General features: G+C 37.6%; 1 protein-coding gene across 1 annotated transcript in view; it reads left to right on the plus strand.

Moving 5' to 3' along the window:
* The window catches only part of UNC13C (unc-13 homolog C (C. elegans)), a 128,907-nt gene that overhangs the window by 92,283 nt on the left and 8,896 nt on the right, over positions 1–27,728 (plus strand). Inside the window, exons 19-25 of the mRNA XM_010019819.1 lie at positions 9,310–9,436; positions 10,422–10,518; positions 10,963–11,106; positions 12,102–12,179; positions 16,734–16,811; positions 24,190–24,278; positions 26,983–27,132. Of these exons, the coding sequence (XP_010018121.1) occupies positions 9,310–9,436; positions 10,422–10,518; positions 10,963–11,106; positions 12,102–12,179; positions 16,734–16,811; positions 24,190–24,278; positions 26,983–27,132 (763 nt within the window). The remainder of the gene's footprint in view (positions 1–9,309; positions 9,437–10,421; positions 10,519–10,962; positions 11,107–12,101; positions 12,180–16,733; positions 16,812–24,189; positions 24,279–26,982; positions 27,133–27,728) is intronic.

Here is a 27,728-nt window from a genome sequence, read left to right on the forward strand (position 1 = left end):
GTTTCAACTGTGTTTTCACTCCAACTTTACAATTTACAAAGTTCCTCTTAGGACAGAATACAGCCTTGGCTTACAGGGAGACTACCAAGAAATTCTGGGGGAGGTGATGCTGTGGTTATGGAAGGGAGAAAAGGGCAGCATCAGTATCAAAACATGAAAACTTAGTTTTGTGAATCTCATTCTGCATTCACACATTCAATAGAATCATAGAATGGTTTGGGTTGGAAGGGACCTTAAATACAGTCTAGCTGTAACCCTCTTGCCATGGGCAGGGACACTTTCCATTGGAACAGGTTGCTCAAAGCCCTGTCGAACCTGGCCTTCAACACTTCCAGGGATGGAGTAACCTGTTCCAGTGTCTCATCACGCTCATAATGAAGCATGTCTTCCTGATATCTAATAAAAATCTACCCATTTTTAGTTTAAAGCCATTCCCCCTATACGCCCTTGTAGAAAGATCCTCCCCAGCTTTCTTGTTGGCCCCTTCAGTCACTGGAAGCTGCTCTAAGGTCTCCCAGGAGCCTTCTCTTCTCCAGGCTGAACAAGCCCAACTTTCTCAGCCTGTCTTCCTAGAAGTGCTCAAGGCCTCTGATTATCTTCATGTTCTCTTCTGGACTTTCTCCAGTAGGTCCACATCAACATAAGTACTACATCCTAATTCTTCCAGAGACCTGAGGAATAAAGGGTCACCCGTAGTCTCATGGGGAATTCAGAGAGACTGTAAAAGCAAAGTCAATAAGATTACAATTAGGGTTAATAATGAACTTCCCTTTGGCAGATAATTAATAAGATTGAATGTGACATGATTGGAGGAAGAGGGGAATTAGAAATGTTCTTTGGTCAGCATAACAGACGATGTTAATAAGAGCAGCAGCTACGTACTGTATGAACTGGAGGGCTGAGCTTTGCAAGTATGGGAATCCACTTGAGTACCTATCATGTGCAACAGAGATCCCCAGGCTTGCCAAAAAAAGCACTGTAGCCATACTAAATGGCACTAGTTTGTTGAAGTTAATTAGCCCCAGTAATTAAGACAGATAAAGTGGACAGAACTGTTCCCAGGAGCTAGGTTAATATTTCTTCATGGCATCGTTTTGTGCTGTCAGTGTGTCATCTTACTTGGAACTACCTCAGAGATCTCTAGTATGCCACGACCTTGCACTTGGAGGCACGATCACTCTATCATTTGGTGATTCCCTAACCCAATTTCTTTGATTTTACATACTGAACCATAATCAGAACAATAAGTGCTAATGAGTGTTTGTACTGCAGTACAGGTCTACATTAATCTTAAGTTAAAGCTTTATATGTCTGATTGTAGGTGTATTCATGGTGCCAGAGGTTACTACAAAAAATGTAGTGCATCAGTGAGTGACTGACTTCATTATTTAGTCTTAATGTTGTCACTCAACAATAGCAGTGTATATTGCCTCATATATTTAATAATCAAAGCTGTGGTCCTGTTTAACCTTCTTTTAATGACTGAATATTAATCTCATTCTGAAACACTGTTATTAGTTCTTGTCCAGGCAGTCAATTATTGTAAAACATTTGTGTATAAACTTTTCCTGAATGTTTCCTAATTCTATGCAAGATAATGTTGCTGGTCATCATATAATAAATAGTACTACCGTGCTAGATAGGTTATTAGGCTGTAAATGGTGCTTTAAACGAGTCCTACATTGATTATGAATTGTGTCCTTTCCACAAACCAAGAATTGCATATGCGAGAAGGGGAGGAGTGTTTTGTTCAGCTGAAGGGCATGTATATCACCTATAGGAGCAGGAAGAGAACTCTGGCTTATACCAAGGGGTAGTCAAGACTTCTTCTGTAGTTTATTAGGCATACCAACCCAGAAGAATAATTTGCCTCTTTTTCTTGTCCTTGATTTACTGTTCTTCACCAGTCAGACAATAAAACTTCATTGCAACTCACATTTTAAAAAATCTAGAGTTATGTCTTCTGTCTGAAATAATTCAGTGGGTGGGCAAAGAAAAAAAGAAATCAAGCAAAATTATGACTTACTCCCTACAGCAAGCAACTTAAAGGATTGTTTAGTGCAGTTCTACATCTGCTAGCTGGAGAAAAGGTTCATCCTTTTCCTCCTGCGGGGCATTCTAAAATGCAGTCCTGTAGTCCAGCAGCTAGGGCTTGAATTCCCCTGTCCTGTTTCTTGAGGGGTTTCCTCCTCTTATCTGTGTCAGTGAAGCTGATATTCACACGGTGGGAGTGGAACCCAGCTGCCACACCTCCTCATGAGTTCTGTGAGATAATCACCCTGTGAATCCACTTATAGTTTGGACTTTTTTTCCTTTTAAAAACAGTAACCAATGAGAGCTTTCTTGAAGTATTTTTCTTTATCAACTACCATAAGACATTTGGGTAAAAGAAAATTTGGAACAATAAGCAACCTGCATGCTATTTTTAATGCTGCCTATTCTTAAACTGCACACTAAGAAACTTGGAAAAGCTTTCCTCGTTCAGCAAACAACTGTTCTTCTCACAGTCTCTCTTTTATTACGTTGAAGACTGTCTTTTACTTTCAGGACTTTTCCACATGTGGAAATTCACTACTGTATATTTTTTGCCCTCTAGATACTCAGGTAAATTTGATACTGGTTCCAGCACATCCAGGGAAATAGGATAAATACACTAAAAGCTTGTTTCCACATTACCTTTTAATAAGCCTCAAGTGCAATTTGCTGGGTAACAATTACAGAAGACCTCTGTGTTTTGGCTCTTGCTTCTGCTGTACAGGCAGAGCCAGATACACCACAGGTAATTATTAAAGCACAGACACACATTTATCTTGCTTCTTGATTCTTCCTGCTTGGTACTTCATTCTACTAATTGCTTATAAAGTGCTACCATGCCTGTTTGATAAAGTTTTACGCTCACTTTGCACTCTTGTGACAAGGCAAAGAGCAGAGAATCAAGTCTAAAGGTTTCCTTCATGGAAAGTTACATTTTTTTAAAAAAATGAAACAAGTAAATGAAAATAAGCTGTCATAAAAATTGGACTGAAGATGCAAAGCTGAGTATTCAGCAGTTAAGACTCAACATGATTAAGGCTACCTTTATTACCTTTATTCTATTTTTTCCACCCAGATTCAAGGATTATAATATAGCATTTAATTATGTGATGACATTTCCTAAGAAGCAGTGGCTTCCAAGAAGCATGTATATTCTCTTTATTTTGCAATTTTTATACATATTAGAGGTTTATGCAAGTCTAATCAATGTAAATTGGATTCTTATACCAGGATTACTTTTCCTCTTTTATTACTTTCTGATTATGTGATTACTTTGAATAAATGTTGAAACTTCAGTATGAAGTATTTGAAATTTCCATAATATTCTCCAGAACCAGGCCTTAATTATCACCATAGATCTGGTATCTGACAGGATGGACCATTTCTTTTGCTCCATTCATAGCTTGCAATTTTTTAGGCTTTCCATGGTCAATTCAAGTACGGAGCAAGAATTGCATTAACAGGAAAAAAGCACGATTCAGAGTATTTCAGTCCTTGGAATTCTTGGAAGGGGTTATTTCCTTCTGTAATCAACAGTAGTTGTGTTTATCCAAAGATAGAATTTTGACTCTGAGTGTTTATTCTTTGAATAGTATTGATCTGTTTAGCTTTCATGTGCATAAATTTCACTCTGATGTGGTACTGAGGGGTAAATGTTATACTGAGGTTGATATTATTTGCTGTATAAGCATTTGTCTTAGTTGCAAGCAGGATGGAGCAAGTTTATGCTTAATCAAGCTGTATATCTTGCATCTTGAGTTGCCCTGTTGGTGATATACACATCCACTTTTCTGGAACTTCTCTGGAGTATTTAGCTGTGAAGTAGTAATTAATTGATGAGACTAATAGGCTAAATTTTCAATAAGGAGTAATTACTAAGTAATGTTAAGAAGATATCAAAGATAATTTGCTTAAAGTAATGTGAAATATTTAGGCAATATAACATAGTAGGTAAAAGTGGTAAATGCAGTGTTTTGTGGTAGAAAATAGAGTTGTTTGTAGCAGGTTTACACATCCCTCATGATACTACATGTTGCATCTCTTAGATAGTATGTAACATTGGTATTTGATGCCCGTGAAGTTCCCAAAAGCAGTTTACCTCACCCGGAAAGCAATGTACACCTCTGCCTTTTCAGAGGCCAAGCAGGTGGCCCTAACTCGCTTGCATCTGCTGTGAAATGTGAAGCAAAGCAGAGCACTCTGAGCAAACGGCCTCTCACTTTGAGAGCTCATCCTTGAATATAAAGGGCAATGTCACATCAGCTTTTAAACTACACTGCATTAAGTCAAGTATTGATTAGACCACTTCCACTGCAGGCAAGAAGAGAAAAAAGAAGAGTAAATCTATTTTTTTCTAACAATTCAGAATGCGACAGTCTGCCTTCCTTCCCTGGTCCCTCTTCAGTGAGGAAATATGACTCTGGTTAAGAAATCTTTGAACAAGATCTAGACTGCCTTTCATAATTTATGTACGTCCCCTTAATTAATTTTCTTGGTCTCCCTATCTCTGTTTCCCATTTGTACAATGTAATAGCACAGCTTAATCACCTCACAGAGATGTTCAAGGTGTAATCCATTATGTTTATGAAGTGTTCAAAGACATTTTGCTGAAAATTTCCAGGTAAATGCAGAGAAAAGATCAAATGTGTAGAAGTTCCTTATGAAGGACACAATATATATTTTAAAAGAAGTAGAGGGGGGTTTGGTTGTAAGCCAGTTGTGAGTGCAATCCAAAAAAGGAGGTAATGACAGAAGTTTTTCAGTTTGTTATATTTATCATGACACAAAGAGACCTTTCAGAAAGGCCAGTAGTGTTTCAAATTATCAAAATCAATGTAAATTATACGTAAATATCGATTAGTTGTGTCCTGCTCTGTATTTCACTTAATAACCGGTGACTTCCATTGCCTTTAGCAAAGTCCAAGAACCCCGGGATGAGTTATCTAGTATAATGTAATGTTTCCTTCTAAATTGGTTATGAAATTTGTTTGAGTTTACATTTTTCTTCATTTATGGCCTGATCCAATATGTTACATTCAGTTGGAGCTTTCAAGTTCATTTCAGCAGACAGGGATTAAGTTTAGACCACTGTGAGAATAATACCCATGTTAGAAGTTGGCATAGCAACCAACTGCTGCACTTGACGGAAATCACTTTGGAATCAAGTACCCAAAACATTACTTCTATCCAAAGCATAGGTGCATCTTACTGGTGTAATGTTTCCAAGTAACTCGGGGAGGAATACCAACTCGTACTCATTTAATGTCGTTCCTCATAGCACTTCCTTAAGAGCTCTTCTTTCACTAGCCATACTCAGTGATGTGCAGACACTTCCCAGTTATACCAGTGAAAGTTTGGAAATAGTAGGATATTATTGCAAATAATATGGAATTAAAGCAGAATGGTTGAAAATAGCATCTGAGTTTTAATGGCAAATTTTGCAGTTGATAGAAACACAATTCCCTTATGTTTAGTGTCCATCATTTTCATTTTAATAAATTGTAATGCAATAGCATGTATGTAACAGTCAAGACAACAGATTGTGATATAATGAATCTGCTATACGTAAATACTCCTTGTTGTAGTTACTCATCTCTGAAATATCTTTAAAGCCTGGAAACTGGACAAGCATTGTTTGCTATTTAAAATCACCTTATTGAATCCCTCAAGCAGTTTAACTGCATGTGGTTACAATAAACAGTGGCTAGGAAACTGCTGTAGAAAAAAAAAATAATTTGCTCTCAGTTTTTGTATCCCAATGAGGGAAAATTAGAGTTGAACAAAACGCCAAATTGATTGCCCGAATATTTAAAATGCTCATATTTTATGAAGGTTGTTAGATTACCCTTTTTTAGCAACTAATGCATATCAAAAATTACACGGGTACTCAGTGATGTTATTGCCTAAAGGTTAAAAAGGAAAAAAGATTCTGCAGAGAATGAGATTCTATTCCAGCTTCTTAAATGGCATTATGTCTTTAGGGTCGTGTAGATGTTTCTGCTTAATATGTCATTATGACTTCACTGACAAAATACTACGACACTACAAACATCAGACCAAAGCATAATAGTTGTATTGCAGTTTCTTTGTGTTTGCTGCCTTAAGAAAATCTCCTCTGCTTTCTCTAGCACTTGCTGAAAATTGAGCAAGAAATCAAACATGATTCCAGAGTATTGCTGTTTGGTCACAGGCCTGTGGGGAAAGTACCTTGGTTTATAGTCCTTCCTACAGTGTCTCTTTATACATGTATCTGTAAAAGAACAATTGCCTGCAATTAGATTATTTGCTAGATACTACATTACCAGGTCCATGGCTGATTTCATCATACACCAAAGACATTTGCATGTATTAATGCGTTCCACATAACATTCTTTTTTAAAAATCTCTTCTTTCTTGGTTACACAAACAGCACCTGAACAGGTGATTTTTATTTTTCCCTCAGCACTGTTGCTTACCAGAAGTGTTCTCAAAGGTGTTGATGTAGCTGCAATTTGTACAACTGAGATGGAACGACTCTTTATGAGAGTTTTCACTGTAGTTGCAGTTACAATGTCTATAACTGCAAACCTGTGGAAAGCATATGTGCATTAGAGCACAACCCCTAAGGATATATTAAAAAAATCACAGCGTAATCAATACTGTAAAAAAGATACTCTGGAGCTGTGATAGCTAGAAACAGCTGAAGTGCCCCTTATGCACAGATTACAGCTCACGTATTTTACATTTTACAGAAATATTATCAGTATTTTCTCATTGATTCATGATACTAATATAGAATATTCTGCCTCTATCACTAGCAGGAACTGTAAATGTCCTTGTTATGAAACTCAGTAGATTAATAGATGCTTATAAGGAGATGTTGCATTACAAGGAACATTTCATAAAAGTAGCATATAAGAAAAGTTTAATAACGCTAGGTTTGCTGTGCTGGAGGTTCTGTTTATCCAGAGTCAGTTACGAGAGAGGTCTAGTGCTTCTATCATAACCTCTGCTGAGCACATTTGCACAGCGTACAGTTGGCAGGTTTAGTTCAAGACTGACTCAGCATTATAATAACTTTGCAAAGCAATAGTGGACTAAAGAGTCCTACTGTGCATACTACATCTGTCTTCCAGAAAGTCCAAAATGAATGTATCTGTATAGGAAAACATGGTGCCAGCTTTCCTTCCAGGAAAAAAGACGCAGATTTCCAAACTGCATACCTGTATCCTGTGTTGTGTCTGCATTAACTTGGGCAAGTTTTTCAGAATTAAGAAAGCTATCTGTGGGTCCTAATCTAAATTCAGAATGCCTACAGTGATATTACTGTGCGTTCTAGCTGAAATCCATGGTTACTATGGATAAATCCATCTGATATCCAGGTAAAATTGTCATGGGCTGACTCATGTGGGCACCTCTTTTCTCTGTTTTTTGGTTTATATAAGCTGAAGAGGTAGTATGTGTGGGTACAAAATGGCTTTGTAGATCATGTGAAGTATTTTCTGATGTTCTCATAAGTTAATATTAGGGATTGAGGATGCATGTTTCACTTCTATGTAGCTACAAGTGACCTCCCAGGAGATTTAAACAAACACCAACACAATTATTCATTAATGACTTTTGTGTTCATTTCTAATGTGTGACAATTTAGATCTTAACTTAAGAAGGAAAACGTCGATGAATGGTATTATGTATGTTGTACCCTCCTTGATAAGTTTGCCTGTCATTGGCAACAGCTCATTTCAAAAATTGAAATGAGTATTTGCTTAGTTTGTGATTCTACAGCGAACTTCCTTTACTTGCATTGTATAGTCTAATAACCCATTCATGCAATGTTTGAATGCAAAAATGCTATTCATTTCAGAATTTCCACTCTCTTGGGTTGCAGTGTAAGACAAATTCTTCTTAATAATGACTTAAGCAGTAGGTGTTCAGTGAATGTGATAGCAATAAGGTAACTGTTCTCAGTCAAACACTGGTCTCAGTTTCAAGAACTACCTTTTATTGAGCAAATATTTTGTCACCTATCTGTCTATAATAATAGTTTGTGCAAAAATTCCTACCAGCAAAAAAATATGATTCCTTAGGTCTGTGTAAAGTAAGAACCGTAAGAGTAGGCATACATCTTTCTCTCTGTGGTTCTGTTTAAGACTAGTAACCAATAGGATTATGCTCGGGGGAATTTGTAGTATTCTCAAGTAGCAATTGGACATGAATAAATGCAATATTTAGACAGAAACTGATTTACTGATTTTTCTGTAGTGCGATGAAAGGGCAGTGAAGGTGAAAATGCTAACATAATGCTAAAAAGGCAGTAAAAGCCCACAGGGACACTTCATAAGCTGATTCCCACAAAACTTTGTAATTCACTGCATAATAATATGCTTCTGAAACACTTACTTCTTGTATGGCATGGTGATATTGCTGGAGTACTGATTGAGCAGAATAATAAAACTAAACATTGCCTGTTAATGTACCTGGTCAGATCTGAAAAACACAGAACATGTATTTCACAGTGCATTTACGCTGACAGAGAACCAAGTGGTATATTCAGATGTGTCTATGACTGAGGATGGGATACTCCTGCTGTTACATAAAATCAGGTTCACATCCAATTATATGTATGAAAAATGTGTGCGATACTGTTATGATGCAAGCAGAAGTAAGGAGCAAAAGGAGTTTTGGAAGAGTTAAGTTCTTAATACATACTATTTACACAGGAATGTCATTCTACAGAGCATCTGTGTTAGGTCACTTTTTAGGGATCCGGGAAAAGATGAATGTGCAAGTCACATGACTCCTCAGAGAGATGGTACCTGTGGAGATCCCTCTTTCTTTTCTGTAATTATATGTGACAGAAGCAGCATATACACTAATGCAGGTTTTCACAGACCCACATAGGACTGGCGTTTATAATTGTTACTCCGTTTGGCTACCACACAACCATAGTTGTCCTTTCTAACTTGACACCTGACACAGCTTCTTAACCATTTTGTAACAACCAAAGAAGAACCTGCTGACAGGAAGTCAGCAAGTTTGTGGGGTTTCCTCACTACAGCAGAGTTGAAAAGCCTAACTTGTGGCCTGCTCTTTGTTTTGTGTAGTTTTTCCTAAGAACCTCAGATTTCTCAGAACATGAAGATTGAAGCTGTGGGTACTACTACCTCTAAAAAGAAATCAATTGTGCCTTAAAATACAAGTACTGCATAATTATGTCACTAGTGTGCTGAGGCACAAGAATCTTATTTATGGTTAGAATGCTATTAAATGCTTTTATTTCAACTCCTTTTATTGCAGAACATGAAAAGCAGTGGTTATGCAAAAGCACAGATTATATGAATTTGCACTTCAAAGTGAAATGGTTTTATAACGAATATGTGAGAGAACTCTCCGCTTTCAAGGATGCGGTGCCTGAATACTCTCTGTAAGTAGTGTACAGGGAAGTTTCCCGTGAGTTCAGTCTTGGTGTAAGGTTTATTTTGGTCAAATATTTATGGTCAAGTTTGTGCAAGATCTCAAAGTGTGTAGCACTGACAATCTTTACTTTCTGCACTTCGTTCTCTTTATTTCTTTGTTCTATCAAATGAAATAGTCTGGATATTTAAAATGCAGTTAACTGTTTCATTGGACGCTTGATTCCACTGGTGTAACTGCAGGTCTTCATAGATGACAAAATAGTTTGGCCAGAAAATGCCTGAGGAAGGTATGAAACATGGGAACAGCAGCAGTATTAGTTATAGGCCCCTGCATTTGTTTCACACCCAAATTTGGATAAAGATACAAAGCTAATGGGATATACTACTGAAGGTATTCTCACTGCGCTGGGTTAATATTCAGCTGCTTTCAATTTCATATTTCCTCCTGCAATTAATACTTTCAATCCTGTCCTTTTCTATGAGCTATCCTTAATCTCATTCCTTAATGTTCTGCTAGTCTGCTGATTTGCTGAGATGGTTTGGGGTCTGTTATTGCATTAAATTTTTTTGAAATAAACTAAAGAAAAATAAACCACAGCTGATGTTGTGCTAAAGCAAAGTTTTATCTGAGCTATTTCACATACAAATAAAAATTAAATGTTAACAAAGAGCCAATATTGATAAAAGACACTAAAATCTAAACACTGTGCAGAGCATGTTGCTCTGCAAAACATCGGCACATTACTCTGGTGGCTACCGCTAATTTTACATCACTCCCGTAGACCAGTTAGAGTATGGTGAAACAAAAGCCTGAAAGACATTTTAGTAGCCACAGTGTCTTCACTGACAAAAACTTTTCAAGGATGATAGACTTTTTAGCAACTAGAACAGATGTGAAGACACAAGATGCTGAACTGCTGCGTGGTGCGGCATCTCTCAGCGCATTTACGAAATTTGCTTACTTTAATTTACAACATTGTTTTTAATTTTCAGGTGGTTTGAACCATTTGTCATTCAGTGGCTGGATGAAAATGAGGATGTCTCAATGGAGTTTCTTCATGGAGCACTAGAAAGAGACAAAAAGGACGGGGTGAGCCTTTCTTTTTTCAAGAAAATAATAAAGTATTAAGATGGTTATTTAGTATTGCAAAACCAGAAGTACATTTGGTCCCACCTCATCCTTGTTACACCTCAAAGACACGCAATCAGGAATGGTTCTTGGAATATAACCCTATGGAAAAATTCCTGCTCTAATTCATCTCCCCAAATTCCCTATAGACTTCAATATATGGCTTCACTAAACTCTGATGTGATACTGATGTCATTAAAAATAAATTTGGGTTTATTTTTAAGAGGTTTTTAAGTGATAGAAACATGAAAAACTACATTTCTCAGTATTATCAGTAAGAGAGGTTTTTAATTTATGTTTTATTACTCTTTATGACTCTAGGAGGACTTTCAACTGTAAGAAAATCAGTTAATAACCATTTTGATCTCTGAACAAGTATTAACTCATTTGAATGTTTCTTTCTAGTTTCAGCAAACATCAGATCATGCCCTTTTCTCTTGTTCTGTGGTTGATGTCTTCACTCAGCTCAATCAAAGCTTTGAGATTATTAGGAAACTGGAGTGTCCTAATCCAGAAACTCTATCTCATTTAATGAGAAGATTTGCAAAGGTAAATTAAAATCAATGCATCCCAACTAAGCTTCAGAGAGAGTGACATTGTGTTGCCGTGTACTTAAACAGCTAAGTAGTTCCAGTGTTGTTTAAAACCAATCTCTTCTATCTCTGACTTAGAAAGTCATGGTGTCTGTGGCATAAGACTGTTTTTCATCTATTTTGTCAAAATCATTTACCAGTTTGAGAAGTTCTGTTTTCTCTGAGATTTCATATTTCTCTCTGCTATACAATAAATTATTATTATTGGTAAGCACTGATTACAAGTCCATTAATGGAGCAATTCACTGAAATGCAATGCAAGGATCTAATTAGTGCAAGAGAAAGAAAAATTCAAGGTATGGCAATAAAATGTTTGTGGTTGAAGCCCTGAGGCAGTGGTACTTATTTATCTGCTGTTTGATAAACTTAGGGCTTTTAGAATTTCTGTTTGGATTGTAACATTTCCTCACAAGCTTTAGATTTCCATTTATTCCTGATGGCTTTAAAAAAAAATTGCATTTACATTTATTCCTGTTCTTCCATTGCAACAGTTTTCCATTTGCAAGCAAAGTTCCTATTTACATATTACTGTAAGGTAAGCTCATATGACCAGGCTTTGAACAGTGCTCCCTTGGTCTTACTTTTTCATTATATTTTTAATCTGTGCATTGTCACTGTAGAGGATTTTTTGAGCTTGCTACTGTTCCATTAAGTATGCAGCACATCACAAGGAGTAGAGCTCTCGATGCTTCTCAAAAGCAGTATGACTAAAATTGAAGTATCTTTGCTGTTGAAGATTATACTCCTCTAAGAACAACCCACCATCTGTTGTGCAGGGATTTGAAAATGAGCTCACAGGATTGCTGATATTATATATAAAGAAATACTATATACTAAGTGTGTAAGCACCTGTAAAATCTAGAATTTCTATAAACCTCCTTTTTGTGGGGTTTTGTATGACATTTTTACATTATGAAATTTACCATTTAAAAGATTCTTCTCTTCTCCTAGACTATCAACAAAGTGCTTCTTCAGTATGCTGTGATTATTTCAAGTTACTTCAGCTCTTATTGTGATAAAGAAAATGTGGTGAGTAATAAGCTGTGTTTTCTTTCTGGCTCAGAACTTACCTTTAAGTGAGTTGCTGTACTTTTTGAAAACGTAATCATTGTTGCACATCAGAAAAACCATGAATGGTGGAAGGGATTTTTGGTTTGATTCATATTTTTTAATAAGATCAGCATGTTTTCACAGCTGCTTACATTGCTGTGTAAAAGCTGGAATAGGTGGAATTGGTTAAGAATTAGGATCCTAGCTAGTACTTTCAGTGTTAAAGTAGAAAAAAATTTAGAAGATGGTCAGAAACACTCCCTGGATAACAGCCATGTGCAATGGTGACTATGGTGAATGTGTCTTCATCTTTTTTCCCAAACAGGAGGAAGTATTTTTGGTTGAGCTGTCATTTTGCATTGGCTTGCTTCTCTTTATCAATTTGTTCATTAGAGAATGCGTAAGATCACTGTTCCTTGTGCAGGGAATGTGTGCAGACTTTTCTGCTACTACCATTCACTCTCTGTGATTTATCAATGCAGCACTGAGAAAGAAAATCATGTGCTATTCTGTTACCTCACTGCTTACAAGGGACTCCCTAATGAAGGACTAGATTACCATGGATACTCAGATATAAATGAGATATGTACACTAAACATATGGTTAAACAAATCAAGACAGTATCAATAGCTTAACACAACCAAGGAAAATTGTTCTTTTTAACTGACTTTTCAGAATTATTGATTTTCAGCCAAAACTAGTACTCCCAAGGCAGGCAACATTTAGCACTGTCTGCTATATTTAGTAATATGTTGTTATCATTCTTCGATTAGATAAATAACTGCTGCACCATCCTCTTACTATTCACCTTTAAAAGTACAGTTCTTACATAGCTCAGATCTCAGTTATATTTGTCATATCCCTGTGCATGGCTTGAGGATGTGCTCATTCTTGCAAGCGCTCTCTGTAGTGTGATACACTGCAATAATCTAGAGGTTACCAACATACACACAATAAGAGAAATAAAAAAGATATCTATTGCAGCTAATTATCAGTTATTGGTGGTTGGTGCTCTTATGAACAACATCACAGAAGACTAAACCTCCTAATTTTTCAGTTCACAGATACATTTGTTAGGAGAGACTTATACCATTGTGTTCCTTTTACACAATTCTGTCTAAAACAGAATTAATAAATGAAAGTACCAAACTCAAACTCTATTATTAGGTAGAAATTTTATATACATGTTATTACAGTGGAGTGACTTTTATGTATATAGATATGTCATGTCTTGGATTTAACTTCCCACTTCAGATATTTTCAGCCTTGAAGCCCTTTGCAGAAAACAAATTGAAAAGACTCACTTTAGTGGAATTCCACACATCTTTGTTCTGGCAGTACTAAATCTTTTCAGCATCCGAAAAGCATAAAAGCATCAGGCCAAGTTGGGCAATTGTTGTGTAAGAAGTATCAGTCTTACAGCTGTAGAAACACTAGGAAATAAGCCAGTTATAGAATAGCATAGAATAGAATTGTTCAGCTGAAAGACACCTACAATAACCATCTAGTCCAACTGCCTGACTACTTTGGGGCTGACCAAAAGGCAAAGCATGTTATTATGGTCATCGACGAAATGCCTCTTCAACACTGACAGTCTTGGGGCATTGACCACCTCTCTAGGAATGTTCCAATGTTGTGAGCACCCTCTTGGTAAAGAAGTGTTTCCTAACATCCAGTCTGAAGCTCCCCTGATGCAGCTTTAAGCCATTCCCACACGTCCTGTCACTGGATACCAGTTGATATGTGATAGACCACCCCACCATAATGCCATTTCCCTCCTCCCCCGCCACCGCCCCATAATCTAGCAGGATGTAAATATTCATGCATTTTTAACTTTCAAGGTACATCTACGTATTCGTCACCTCTGTCCTCACCAGGACAAATACAGAGCTGAAGAGAACCTAATGCTCTCTCTCCAGTATGGAGGAGTGAATGCATAACATGTCTTCTACTTTAATGTTAATCAGTCCAAACAAAGCTTCATCTCAACTAATCTGTCTCTGTATTTAATCCAGTATAAGCCATAACCTTTCTCAAAATTGAATGTAAAAAAGAATTAAAATTTGTAGCTAATTTTTTCCATTTCTCTCAATTTAATGCTAATATTAGATAAATCTTACTGCTTTCTAGAAGAAATTACTTTTGATACATAGTGTTGAGTCATCCGGTCAAACTGTGAAGTCTTTTGCCCTGTCCAATGGGATTTTTTAATTGTTGGGGTGATTGATTTCTGAAGCCACCTGCTATGCCAATCTTGGCTAAGGCTTTAGATGGAATTAATCTCATTATGGTATGAAGTATTTATCAAATGCTTTGGGGGACAAATATTTTTAACAGAAGCTATCTTTTTGAAATACATATTTTAGCTTAATAAAAGACCATTTGATCTGCTGATCTCAACTATTAAAAATCCATCTCCTGCAGTAAAGTTGATAAAATAGATTTAAAAAATACTTTTTATGACTAAAGTTAGGTTTTGGCATTCTTTTTCAAGTCAATACTTATACTATTGTGATTATACACTATAAAATGGGCACATAAACTGTTCAAATAAAAGCATACCAAAGGTGCTTTTCATAAAGATATGTATCTAATGTAGAAACATCCTTTTATTGTCTACCTTCTGTCAGAGTTTACAAACAAACTTTGGTTTAGGTACTGTACTTGCCATTCAGTTTTATGTGTTGTATCTGGCTGATTCCTGTAAATTGCTGCAAAGAGTATTCTGAAGGGCAAGATGATAATGAAATCATAGGATGAGAATGTTTTCAAGCTCTGGTTCTGTTATTTACTGTCAGCAATAGAAAGTTTTCCATTTAGCCAAGGTAAACTTAGACTTTGAAAGAGCAACCTTAGCTAGCTTCAAAGGAAACTGAAAACTGACTCAGTATGAAGTATTTACCTCATAGCTTCAATGTATTGCCAAAGGCATTTGCACTTGACTTGAACAAAAAAATCAAGTCATTATATTCAGCTACTTTTTCACACATCAGAAATCATAGTAGATGAGGCCCTTAGTGACATGGGTTAGTGGTGGACTTGGCAGTCCTGGGGTAAAGGTTGGACTTGATGATCTTAAAAGTCTTTTCTAACCTAGTTGATTCTATGATTCTCTTCTATAATCATTGATTTGTGATACTGCAGAAAATTTCCAAAATAATTAATATGTCAGACGAGCGGAGATGGCAAAGGGCAAGAGGAGACAGTCTTAGTGATCATAAATTAATAGAAGTGGGGTTGTGGATTTTTCAGAAGTCAGGAAGAGAGGTGGTATTTCAACCATTACACAAAGCCAGCTGTCTTTTGCAGGAGGACAAATAACATGCTTTACTGGGAAGCAGTAACGCAAGTATTAAGAAGTTAGATCAAATTTCTTTCTTTTTTCTCCAGTTGAGAAGGACGCTGACACCAAATTCCTTTGCGAGTAATGCAGAACTAATTAAAGATAAATCATGTTAGTGATCTTCAGAATACCAGAATCTAATCCTACCATGTTTCAGTCCTATATTGGAACATGCTATTAACTGGAAAGGTACAACTGAGTATCAATGACTGTAATCATTCCATCACCTTCTTGTTGTCTGGAAAAAGCATATGTGTGTTTTATTGAAATGTATTACTTGTATCTCAGTTAATGCAGTTTTGCACTAGATCACACTGACCTTGACAAACTAGAATTCTTTTAGCTAGTATTGTCTTATCGCTTCCTTTGCACCGTACCAAACTAATATACAACATCATCTGAGTACACAAAATTCTAGTAACAGATTCTTTCTTCCATAACTTTGTAATAAGCTGCTTAATTTTATTCATGTTTTACTTTTTACCTTCTATTTATCCAGCAATTGCTGTCTTTTATACTGTGGCTCTGTGTTCTGCCTTAAAGAAATGAGCTTAAACAGCAATATTTTTAGACTAAAATAGTATGTTTACAAAATTCATTCACCAGCTTTCCAAGCAATGTAGTGTACTTTTCTGAAATACTGGTATCAACAGAACTGCTTATTGATTTATTCAAATACTTAAGCATCAGCCACTATCTGGGTTGCAGTGCTGTCAGTTTTCTGCTAGGACTGCATCTAGAAAGCAATCTGGTGATCCCTTTTCCCCAGTCTGTTTTCACTCCTAAAGTACTTTTACCATTATTGTGTCTATTCTCCAAGGATGATAACATACTACCATAACTGAATTAAGTATGACTAGCAACTACACGGGTTATAATGTCCATAACATGAAATACGGGGATCTGAAAACTGCCCAGCTGGTTGCGAGAAGATTCTCAGCTTCTGTGGGACAACACTGTCATAAGGGCATAATGGGCAGTCACTGGCTGACAGGGCAGAGAGGAGTGTGAATTAAAGAAGGGAAGGCAGCAGTGACCAGGAACCTCATATCCTCCTCTAAAAAGCACAATTGCATGAACATATAGGGCTGTTGAAGAACAGGTCTTAAGCCCAGAGGTTGCAAATACTCATATTCGTACATAAAAGGAACATAACATGCACAGTCTCACATATGGTGCTCTCTTTGCAGCCCTGTATCTTGATGAACAACATTCAACAATTAAGAGTCCAGCTTGAGAAAATGTTTGAGTCCATGGGAGGGAAGGAGGTGAGTCATATTTATTTCCTGGTTCATTCGAAGTTGCTTAGAGATCATTAGCAGCACATCTGCAACCTACTCACAGCCTTCACTTCTGCTCCTAAAGAAAATCAAAATGTTTAAAAAACAGAAGTCTAGAAGAACATTTACTGTCCTGACAATACTTGAAAGACCTGACACTATTCACAGAAATATGCTAATGATCTGTAAAGTTCAACCAGCACTGGGTGTTCTGTGTTGCAACCTGTAGTGCCAGCTTTATTTTAATGTTGTATTGGACTATTTGCTTTTTTACGTATTGGTACGTTTTGCCTGTATCTGAAAATTTCATAGAATGTGCTTTGTGCTTTGTCTGTAATGTCATGTCTTTGTCTAATGCCTTTGACTTGCAATCCACTGAGCAGAAGAAAGAAGGAGAGAGATTCTCTTATGAGGTTTGTGATAGTAAGCATCTTTTATTATTCCTGACCATATTTTGTAAGGCTAATAACAGCCACATTTCCTACTAATTTCCATTGATGCATTTGTGTAATCCCCTCTGATCTAAAATCAAAAAGAGCTATGCTTGGGCATTCAGTTGACACTCTAAATTGAAAAGTTTTACTAGGCAGAGAGAGTAAAGTCTTTCAGAGATTTGGAAAAATCTATAAAACATTTAAGTGCACTTTTCAGTGTCTGAGGGCCTGCTTGTATCCAAGATTTAGCACCATTTCACTGAGAGCTGCTACTCAGCAGTCCAGAACATGCTGAGCTTTATCTCCTTTTATATTTCAGAAGACTTAAAAGTGTCTGAAGTCCTGTCAACAGTAAAAGGATGTAAACGTGTGCTTCAGTACTCTGCTGATTGTAGTTCTTGACTGTTTTGAAAGCTAATTAAGAAATTAACATCTTTTTCAAGCTATAGAAACCTGTCTTCTTAAAAAGCAATATTTAGGTCATGAATGTACTATCCTTATTATCAGTAGTTGGCTTTAAAAAAGAAGTTACACATACATCAGCTATTTTTGTTGAGACTGTAGTTTGATAGTTCCACAAAACTTTGATCTAATGTGACCATGTTACAGAGAGAATTAGAAAATCCATTCTTTCATATTTCCACATCCACAGTGGGATGCTGCAGATGTAAGGTAGTGCCTTGTGTCGTGGGGACATGATCCCCCAGATTAACTCCATGGTGAGAAGGTTTTGCTGAGTTAGTAATAGCTTCTTGAAGCTGCCATGGCAGAAACGCTTCCTGCTGCAGAGAACATGAAATGAACTTCAGCAGCCTTGTTGTCATTGAAAATTTTATATCAGACTTTGAACAGATGTATTTATCATCCAGATGTGGCTGGGTTTTGTGGTTCCTGTTAATCCCCTTTCACTCTGCAAATATAAATAATTTTGTCTTCCATTCTCTTACGGTCTATGCAAAGTACTTTTGTATTAAGGTTTTGGATCCAGTCTTACATGTTAGATGTCATGAATCATAGAAACAGCCAAGTGTCTATAAATCCTGATGAAGACAAGTTCAGAGGAAGGCAAAGTAGCACCTTAGGTCTATATCTATCAAACTATTTTCATATTAGAATATTTACTTGAGTCTCCAAAATGTTGTTTTCCTTTTGCTCCTGATAACTTATGTAACAACAAATATAGTCAAAATATAATTAGGGTTTTTCATAGCAGGTTTCTTTCAAAATCTCTCTTCACTTCTCATCCTTTTTGCTTTCCTTTCTGATATTAATGAGGATGTTACAGTATCAAAGCAACATTTCCTACAGATGTGGTGCAATGTGCGACCCTTGGAGAGAACTTGGAGATATTTTTCCCTTTGTTACCTGAAGTGCATCTTGATTCATGGTCTGTCAAAAAAAGATCCAAAAAATACATTCAAAGTTTTGTTGTTTCTTATTGGGAGAATTTCTAGAAGAAAAGCTCATTCATGTTATTTGTTTTGTCACATGTATCAAAGTGTCCCTAAGATGTTTGTCCTCAAATTGGAATACTTACTCCCCTAGCTATTCTCATGGCAAATTTGTCTTATTGAACTTAGAAGAAACAAAGACAGCAATAAAATCTGTAAGCAGGGAGAAGATAGTTTAATATCTTGCTTGTGGAGGGCATAAAAAGCCAGATGATTTTCAGCAGAATAATACGACCTATTTCAGTTTAAGCAAAACTAATTCTAAGAAAAATTAAATGCTGTTAATCTCCTCAGTGTCACATTGTGAACAGTATGTCTTTCAAACTATGCAGTCAAAATACCACAGTCAAGCAGCAGTCCCTATGTTCAGAGGAGGCTTACTGCATATTGCAGGGCAAGGAGCTCTATAAATAGAGGGAAAAAATTGGCTCTCAGCTCCCCTGCCATTAAAATAAAATAGTTTGAGCAATATGAATTTCCTTATTAACAGCCCTCTTCTGCTGTAGCCAAGCAGGAGGGGTACTTAAAAAATCACATAAACGAGACAGTCTGCCATAATAAAGTCAGAGTAGTAAAGTGGGACCCAACCTGCTGGATTCCTAAAAAAAATCAAGTGCAAAACCATGGGACCAGATTATCATATCGTTAGCTGCTGTTTGCTTCACCCAAAAGTAGTGCCTATGTTTGCACCGAGTCGTGTTTTCATGTCTGACAAGTTGGAAGCTGATAAAAGGGAAAGTAAGAACTTGGTGCTGCTGCTTTTCACCAGATGGCAGAACATGGCAGAAATGAGTTACAGCTATTAGCTGGGAAGCAAGAGCAGGTTGTTTATGTAGAACAGTATTACCTTTGCTGTAGAGAAATCATATTTCCACTCTGGTTAAGTTCAGTTCCAACTTTACATGTAATTCTTAGGAATTGCTATAAGAATCTATATGTGGTCCTAAAGACACAGGCCCCAGACTTAAGCACAGCAGTTCCAAAGCATCCATCTTAAATCTGTAAAGTCAGAGGCCTTCGTACTTAGGGCAGTGGCAGCCAAACATCTCAAAATGGAACAGCCAAGTGGCAGGGTTGGAGGAAGGATCGTGTCTATTGGAGACAAAAAGAACCACTGAAGTGATGGATCTGGTAAATACCTGTATCTTTCCTAGATGTACAACTATCTTCTGAATAGAAGTAGCCAGGTGGTCCCATTAGGAAGCTATAAACAATTAGAGCTGTGAAATTGCAGATAAGTGGAATTCAGATTAGAGAGGTTCCATTTAACTCATGCAAAAGAAATTTGTGTCTCTGTAGTTTCCTATAGAAACACTACCAAATTTGCAGTTAACAAGATTACGTCCATACTAACACACAGTAAATTACAGCATGGAATCATAGAATAGTTTGGGTTGGAAAGGACCTTAAGATCATCTAGTTCCAACCCCCCTGTCATGAGCAGGGACACCACACACTAAACTATGTCACCCAAGGCTCTGTCCAGCCTGGCCTTGAACACCTCCAGGGTTGGAGCATTCACAACTTCCTTGGGCAACCTATTCCAGTGCCTCAGCACCCTCACTGTGAAGAACTTCTTCGTTATATCTAACCTAAAGTTCCCCTGTTTAAGTTTAAACCCATTACCCCTTGTTCCTACCACTACAGCCCCTAACAAAGAGTCCCTCCCCAGCATCCTTGTAGGCCCCCTTTAGATACTGAAAGGTCTCCACGCAGTCTTCTCTTCTCCAGGCTGAACAGCCCCAACTTTCTCAGCCTGTCTTCATACGGGAGGTGCTCCAGCCCCTCATCATCATTGTGACCTCCTCTGGACTTGCTCCAACAGCTCAAGCTAACACATTATGTCAAAAGCAGCCAAATTCATCAGATGTTTAACACTTTTATGAGGCTCATATGTATAAAAAAAATTCAGTTTTAGGCAGCATTTGGAAACAACGATGTTCAAATATTTCTTACTTATTTTTTACCCATTCAGAAAAGTACTCTCTGCTTATATCTAGCATACAGAAAACGTCAAAATTTTAGTTATCTATTTAATAATCCAAAAGTAACAGATCTTCTGAAGTGTGCCAACAAATTTATAAGTAATTTCTGTTTCGGTTAAAAAGTTACTTTATTATTTAAGAAGATGGTAAAATAACAGAAATATTTATGAACCTAAGAGAGCCAAGCAAATTAAGAATTGGTACAAAAGTACGATTTTCATGTCAACAGGTTAATAATATTTCAGCTACCCAAAGAAGTTTGCTCTTTAAAAAAACTCAGACTTTGATACTTGAACAACCTACCAATATATTTTAAGCCCATGTATGCTGTGGACTGTAAATGGAACACAAGAAGCTAAGGGATAATTGGTCTTCTCTCTCTTTCATCTCCTCTCTATCTCCCTCCCTCCGCCTGCATCTCCCACCCCCCTTAATAATCAGTTAGTTTGGGGGGGGGTTCCTTTTATTTTCCTGAAAAATCATTTAGGCATGGCTTGTTATTTTTTCCTTCTTCATCAAATTCTATGGAGCAGATGAGACTTGAAGAGTAAAAGTCCCCAGTATTGTAGATCCTTCATGGTCATGTCTGTATATCCCTATATGATGTCTTAGATGCTGATCAGCATTGCCTTTTGTCTCACTTTGATCCTTTTCTTCTGGTTGATTGAAAAATAGGGTAACATTAGGACTAGGTTAGCCCTGTAATTCATCATTTAACCACATCTTGGTAGCTGAGATTTCTGCAGCTGAGCATTTACCTACATTCTTATACACTTCCCTTCCTATAATATTATAACACTCTATCTAGAAACAGTTGGCTCATGAAACAGAGATGGTTGATCATTACTCCCTTGCTACTAATTAATCTCAGCCAAGTCAAGATCTCAGCCAAGTCAAGAATACTGAGGATGACATGTCTTGGTCACTGAAAGCCTTAGATAAATGAATTAATCTTTTCATCACTGATTTTCCTCACTGGAAAACTTACCTCCTTTACATAGTGGGTTTGAGAGCTATATGTAACTGTCTGCAGAAAGGAATGTCGTGATGTCAACCTGCATAAGTCTTGCAGCTTGACAACTTCATTAAGCCAAACCATTTGCACAGTTGCTATAGTGCACTTCTCACACAATGCTTTCCTGAGAATAAGGAAACCTGGTATAAAATGCATTAGCAGGAACTGTTCAAACCATTGCTGAAATAATAGATCCTTCTAAAGCACAAATAAAAATCCCTTTTGAGCTTGTTGTTGCAAACCTGTGATGATTTTGCACAGTGTAGTCATGTTGTGAACCACAACCTTTAAGAATATTTCAGGGAGAAAGTAACCCTTCCTGCTTCAACTGCAGTACACTTTTTCCAAAATCTTGGTTTTTTAGGAAAGCACCGTAGCTGCTCTACTTAAAGTAATTTTATATTAAAAAATCAATGGAATAATTTATGCATGAAAGATATATCCACAATAGTTAGCGTGTGATGTGCAGAGGTACCAAAATCTGACTTACCTTGTCTCCACTGCACAAGGCAATCCTAAAACCATTTTTACCAGTTGTGAAGTTCCCCCAGAATTTCTCAGTATAGAACCACCACAACAATTCCCATCTTAGCTGGACCATAGCAGAATGGCTGTGGTATATTTGGATGATGCCATTTAAGGGCTGGTACCCTCTGATTCGCCCTGGGAACTCACTAGCACATGGAGGGACAGGGTAAAATAAATGAAAAGTGCACATTTTTAGTCCTGGTGAGACTCTCAAATTACCACATTGCCCAGTAGCTAAACAAAAATAACAATAACATTTAACGTGTTCTTGGCCAGCACAACATCCTCAGTGTCTAGCACCTGGATGGTCAGCCCGCATACCTCTTTATGTTCCGCTCCTCCCTATGACACTGCATTAATAAGCATGAGCATGTGTATACACAAGGCTGGATGTCCCGCCAGATGTCTCCAGCGGTGCACACACAAACTTGTTCATGCAATTTGTGAGCACAAAGTCCTCTAAAATATCCAGAACTTGCATGCACCTTTCTATAATGTGTCTTACATCCGCAATCTGATTTAATTCCATTTTGGCCAGACTAAGTCCAGTTCTAGGTGAATTTAGCAAATATATTATGTTTTCTGGTTATCACAACAGCTTCTGATAAAAAGTAACTACGATGGCCTTTGCAGTCCCAGTAACAAGATGATTCTCTAGCTTACGCATGATCTGCTAAGAAATTTTGAGTCTTTTGCCTGCCTGGTAATTTTGCTTTCTCTGCTGTGTACAATGTTCGGTGTGAATGCTTGTGTGTCCAGTATTTGTTCAATGTTAATATTCTAGTGGCCTTAAATTTGTGTTCCGTATGTATCCCACCCGAGGCAGTATAATTCTCTAGTGAAATGAAAGACATGAAAACACAAATAGAAACAGACCTGATTGTGTATTCTAAATGTGCAGCTTCCTTTGAAATGTCAGATCTGTATCGGACATTCCTGCAGAACAGAGCACAGATTTGAGGGTTATCATTGAAAATCATTCCTCAAGATTGTGATGGAGATAGCTGATGTTCCAGGTCATTCAGCTGTTAATTCACATTCAGCTGTTGATCTGATGATCATCAGCCATATACCACAATCGACTGTAACTATTTTTCCTAAATGCTTCAGCTCAAGGAGACAAAAAGTCATGCTATTATTTTTATTTGAAAAAGAATGCACAGCAAATAAACAAGCTGCAGATCAATCTCACAGAGACCTTTTTGATTAAACACCTATGCATGGGTCCCCATCGCTCTCAATGTAGAAATCTGTTTCTCCCCTGCATTCTTTTCTTTCCTATGTTTCGAAAACCTCTATCAGAGGTACAGGAGCTGTTCTCCCTGTGCATCAGAATGTGTTGCTCCGTGCTTGAATTATGTATGCCTTAATGGCTTTTAGAAACAGAAGTACTGTAGATTCCCCTCCCCCACGCTACATCAGTAGAAGCAGCATGGATAGTCTCCAAGCCATGTTTTCCAGCACTGGCTATTCTATTTCTACACTGCATTATTGGGAATATGGAAACATCTTCAACACAAATCACAAAATCAGTTACTGACTGATGAAATGTACAAAAATAATTGAAAGATAAAAACATCTGCAGTATTGTTAACACAAGCACTAATTTCTCACACATCCTTCTTTTGGTATGCCTTGTGAATGCCATTTGTCTGGCAATAGTAGTTCTGTTTCTGTGACTGCTAACACAACCTACACCATCCCATAGAAAGACATTGTTTAATGGCACAGTTTTGATTTCTAACAATACAGTTTTTCACTACTATATTTTTCTTTAAATGGTAATTGGATTTTAGGCCTGCTAAAGGAACCCTGTGTTTTAAGAGGTGTTTCCACATTTGATGTTCCATAGTGCAGTGTATCATTGCACATAATTCCTAATTCCTTAATTGTAATGGCAAACCCCAAAACATAGCATAGAAGTAAAATATAACATGACTTCTCTCTTTACAGTTGGATCCTGAAGCTAGTGTTATTCTAAAAGAACTTCAGATGAAACTCAGCAACGTTCTGGATGAACTCAGTGTAACGTACGCTGCAAGGTAACAAACCTATTTTACAGCAAACCTTAGAGAAATATTCCTGTTTGAAAATCTACCTCGTTGATTAACTCTGGGTGATTGTTTGGATGTCCTGAGGTACAGCTTGCTTCTGCCCCGAGGAAGTGGTGTGCATCTGTGTGCATGTGTGTGTGTGTGTGTGTGTTTAGACTCTGAAACATACAGCAGTAACTTCACTGTAAAGAAAACTAAAGATCGCCTGTGGGCATGAACGTGTTACAGGGTGAGGCTGATGGGTTTGTTCTGCTTTTCGGAAAACAAAAATTGCTGGGTTTTTTCTTGTCTGATGCTACGTTCAACTTCTCTCTCTGACCATGATGTTTATGTTACTTCCTGAGGCTGACAGCTTTTTCCGAGTGGCCTGCTTCAGCCAGGGGTGTCTGCCCATGTCTACCCTGCTTCAAGTGGTCACAGGGAATGGCCTTCTTTGGGTCATCAGCTTGCCTGTAGCTCGGCAAGAATTGTCTAATGAGCCTTACTCTCAAAATCTTTCCTTAATCAGAGTGCACGCTGCAGTCTTGAACGAATATGGTGCTGTGCCAGCACTGCTTGTGCTGTAAGAAGCTGTAAGGTATTTTTGCTTCAAATTAGAAAGGAATCTAAGAAAAGAGGGATTAGTGCTGTAGTGGTATTCATTAAGCAAAGTCTGCAGTTGCTTTTTTAATCCATTGATGAATTGGCTGGGTGGACAGTATGCACTATTTTCTGTATGCTTAGTTTGTCATATTGTCTTGCTTTATTTCTGCTCCCAGGCCCCGTTTCTCAGATCATTGACAGTGCATGAATATTATTTCTTTCCAGGGCTTCTTTCTGAATAAACCAACTAGGTTTCTGCAAATAAAACCCAGGAATAGTTCCATCTAGGATATGCTCCAGATAGCTACAACACTCCTCATGGGTCAGTTTATTTCTGGGATTTGTGAGGTTAACAATGTTAGAAAGATGGATAATGACAGGAAAAGCCAATGCACTATTTTGGCTTTTGTTGGAGGGATCAGTCAGAAGGATTTACATGAGCAGCTTCAATAGCAACTTCATGTTGATTTTATCTAGGGCTTTGAAGTGTGTGGGCAAGTACACATCCAAATGTACTGCAAAAAGTTTCCAATTTTTCCAGCGTTTTCACATGGAAATTTGCATTCTCTTTCTATGATTAGACGTAACTGGAATGGCTCAGTGCCCGCTTGTAACATTTCTCTCATAGTAAATTCTCTGTCACTTTTTTCAAGTTAATCTCTGCCATTTATTTTTTCACATTAATAGACCTGATATATTTATGGCCTCCATTTTGCATTTCTGTTCATAAATAATCCTTAAACCAATTCCATTCATCACGAATCAATCCATAAACCAAACTACCATGTGTGCTGAGCCTTATTCTGCCTCTGAACTATTGACTCTGATTAAGCGCAGTTTGGAATTGTTTAAATACATTGACTGAAGACTGTATCACACCAGTGACACTACCAGATCAGCTGGTAGTTGCTCAACCAGATCAATTAAGAAGTGGAACAGTTTTCAGAAAAGTTGGGCAGATACAGCTTGTAGAGGAAGAATTTGTTCCCGCTCACCTTGAGGTAGAAAAGATCCCTTCCAGGAGGAAGAGTCTGACTGCTTCTTAGGGGCTTGGGGTATTTTTGCAAAAGAACATTTTAAACAGTCCAAATGTTCCAGCTCTGTCTAAAGAGGTACGCAAGCTTCTGGTGGCACTGACTGTGTGAAACTCAGGAAGGTCAAATTGAGCTAAATGGGGCAAAATAATAAGATAAATTGTAAGAGGACTGGAGCACCTCCCGTATGAAGGCAGGCTGAGAAAGTTGGGGCTGTTCAGCCTGGAGAAGAGAAGGCTGCGTGGAGACCTCATAGCAGCTTCCAGTATCTGAAGGGGGCCTACAAGGATGCTGGGGAGGGACTCTTCATTGGGGATGGTAGTGGCAGGACAAGGGGTAATGGGTTTAAACTTAAACAGGGGAAGTTTAGGTTAGATATAAGGAAGAAGTTCTTCACAGTGAGGGTGCTGAGGCACTGGAATAGGTTGCCCAAGGAAGTTGTGAACGCTCCAACCCTGGAGGTGTTCAAGGCCAGGCTGGACAGAGCCTTGGGCGACATAGTTTAGTGTGTGGTGTCCCTGCTCATGACAGCAGGGTTGGAACTAGATGATCTTAAGGTCCTTTCCAACCCCAACTATTCTATGATTCTATAAAATCAGTAGCAGTTTTCTATTTGTCCTCAAGAAAAAGATGAGAGTTTGGTTCATATTAACCATCAAGAGAAAATTAATTTATAGTCAGCTGTTCCTATTGCCCTTTCACACAAAAATAACATCTTGGGAAGTTGTTGCTAGCTGGTAGTCAGTCATAGCCTAAACTGCAGGTTCTGGTGCCCCTATTGCTTCCAGAAAATAATTACTTGGCACCTCTATAAGATCGTGAAAAGCACAGTGACAGAACAGAGACAAAAGAGAAAAAATCAATGAATCAGAATCAATGAATTAGATCTATGAACTGTAATCCTTAGGGAGGCATTATTTTTGGTCTGTAGCACCTGATTATCTTGCATTTGTGAACTTTCCATCATTGCAGAGAAGATTTAAATCTTGTTGAAGACCCTGATGCAAAGTGGTAAATGTTGTTTTCTGTCACAGAATTCCTTCATTCACTTTTCTCTTTTTTTCCCCATCCTGTAGTTTCCAATTGATTATTGAAGATTGCATAAGACAAATGAGCAACGAACTGAATCAAATGAGGGGAAATGGGAATGCAGCAGCCAACAAGAACAGTGCGGCCATTGATGCTGAGATTGTGCTTCGGCCTCTCATGGATTTCCTGGACAAAACGTAAGTGGGGCAGTCCAGGAACAGGACACCACAGTCAGGCATAGTTGGTTTTACCCTGAAGCGTCTTTAAGACCTAGAAACATGCTGTAGTATTTTTAATATTCGTAGTATTTCCATGTGTGCAGAATACTGTGCTTCACCTGTTTGCATATTTTGCTGGATTCCTGGCCTGGAAAAAATTTTAGCTGCTTTATCTATATGTGTCAGCCTTTTATTTTTAGCAATGTACCTAGTCCCATGTGTTAAGTTACAAGAGGGGTATGAGTTGCTTTCAAGCAGTATGATTTTAAATTTTAATTGTCTTTGAGTTAAACCATTTACTCCTTGCACAAGTCTTGAAGAAAAGCCAAAAGCGTTTATACACGTACATAGGCTGTCCTAAGCTCTTTAAAAAACTGTGAGCTGACTTTTGCCTGTCAGGTTCAATTCCAAATTGCCATTTCTCAAAGTTGACTTCATGGCTTCTTAGAGATTTAGTCGAATAATGGCATAACAGAAACAAAAATGGGTTTTAAATTACTGTCTGAATAGAAAGCATTCCTCAGCACAGGAATGTTAAGTGGCATTTGAGCAGATGCTAAACCCATGCACAGAAA

The sequence above is a fragment of the Nestor notabilis genome, unplaced genomic scaffold, assembly GCF_000696875.1.
Source record: "Nestor notabilis isolate BGI_N333 unplaced genomic scaffold, ASM69687v1 scaffold908, whole genome shotgun sequence".
Classification (NCBI taxonomy): domain Eukaryota; kingdom Metazoa; phylum Chordata; class Aves; order Psittaciformes; family Psittacidae; genus Nestor; species Nestor notabilis.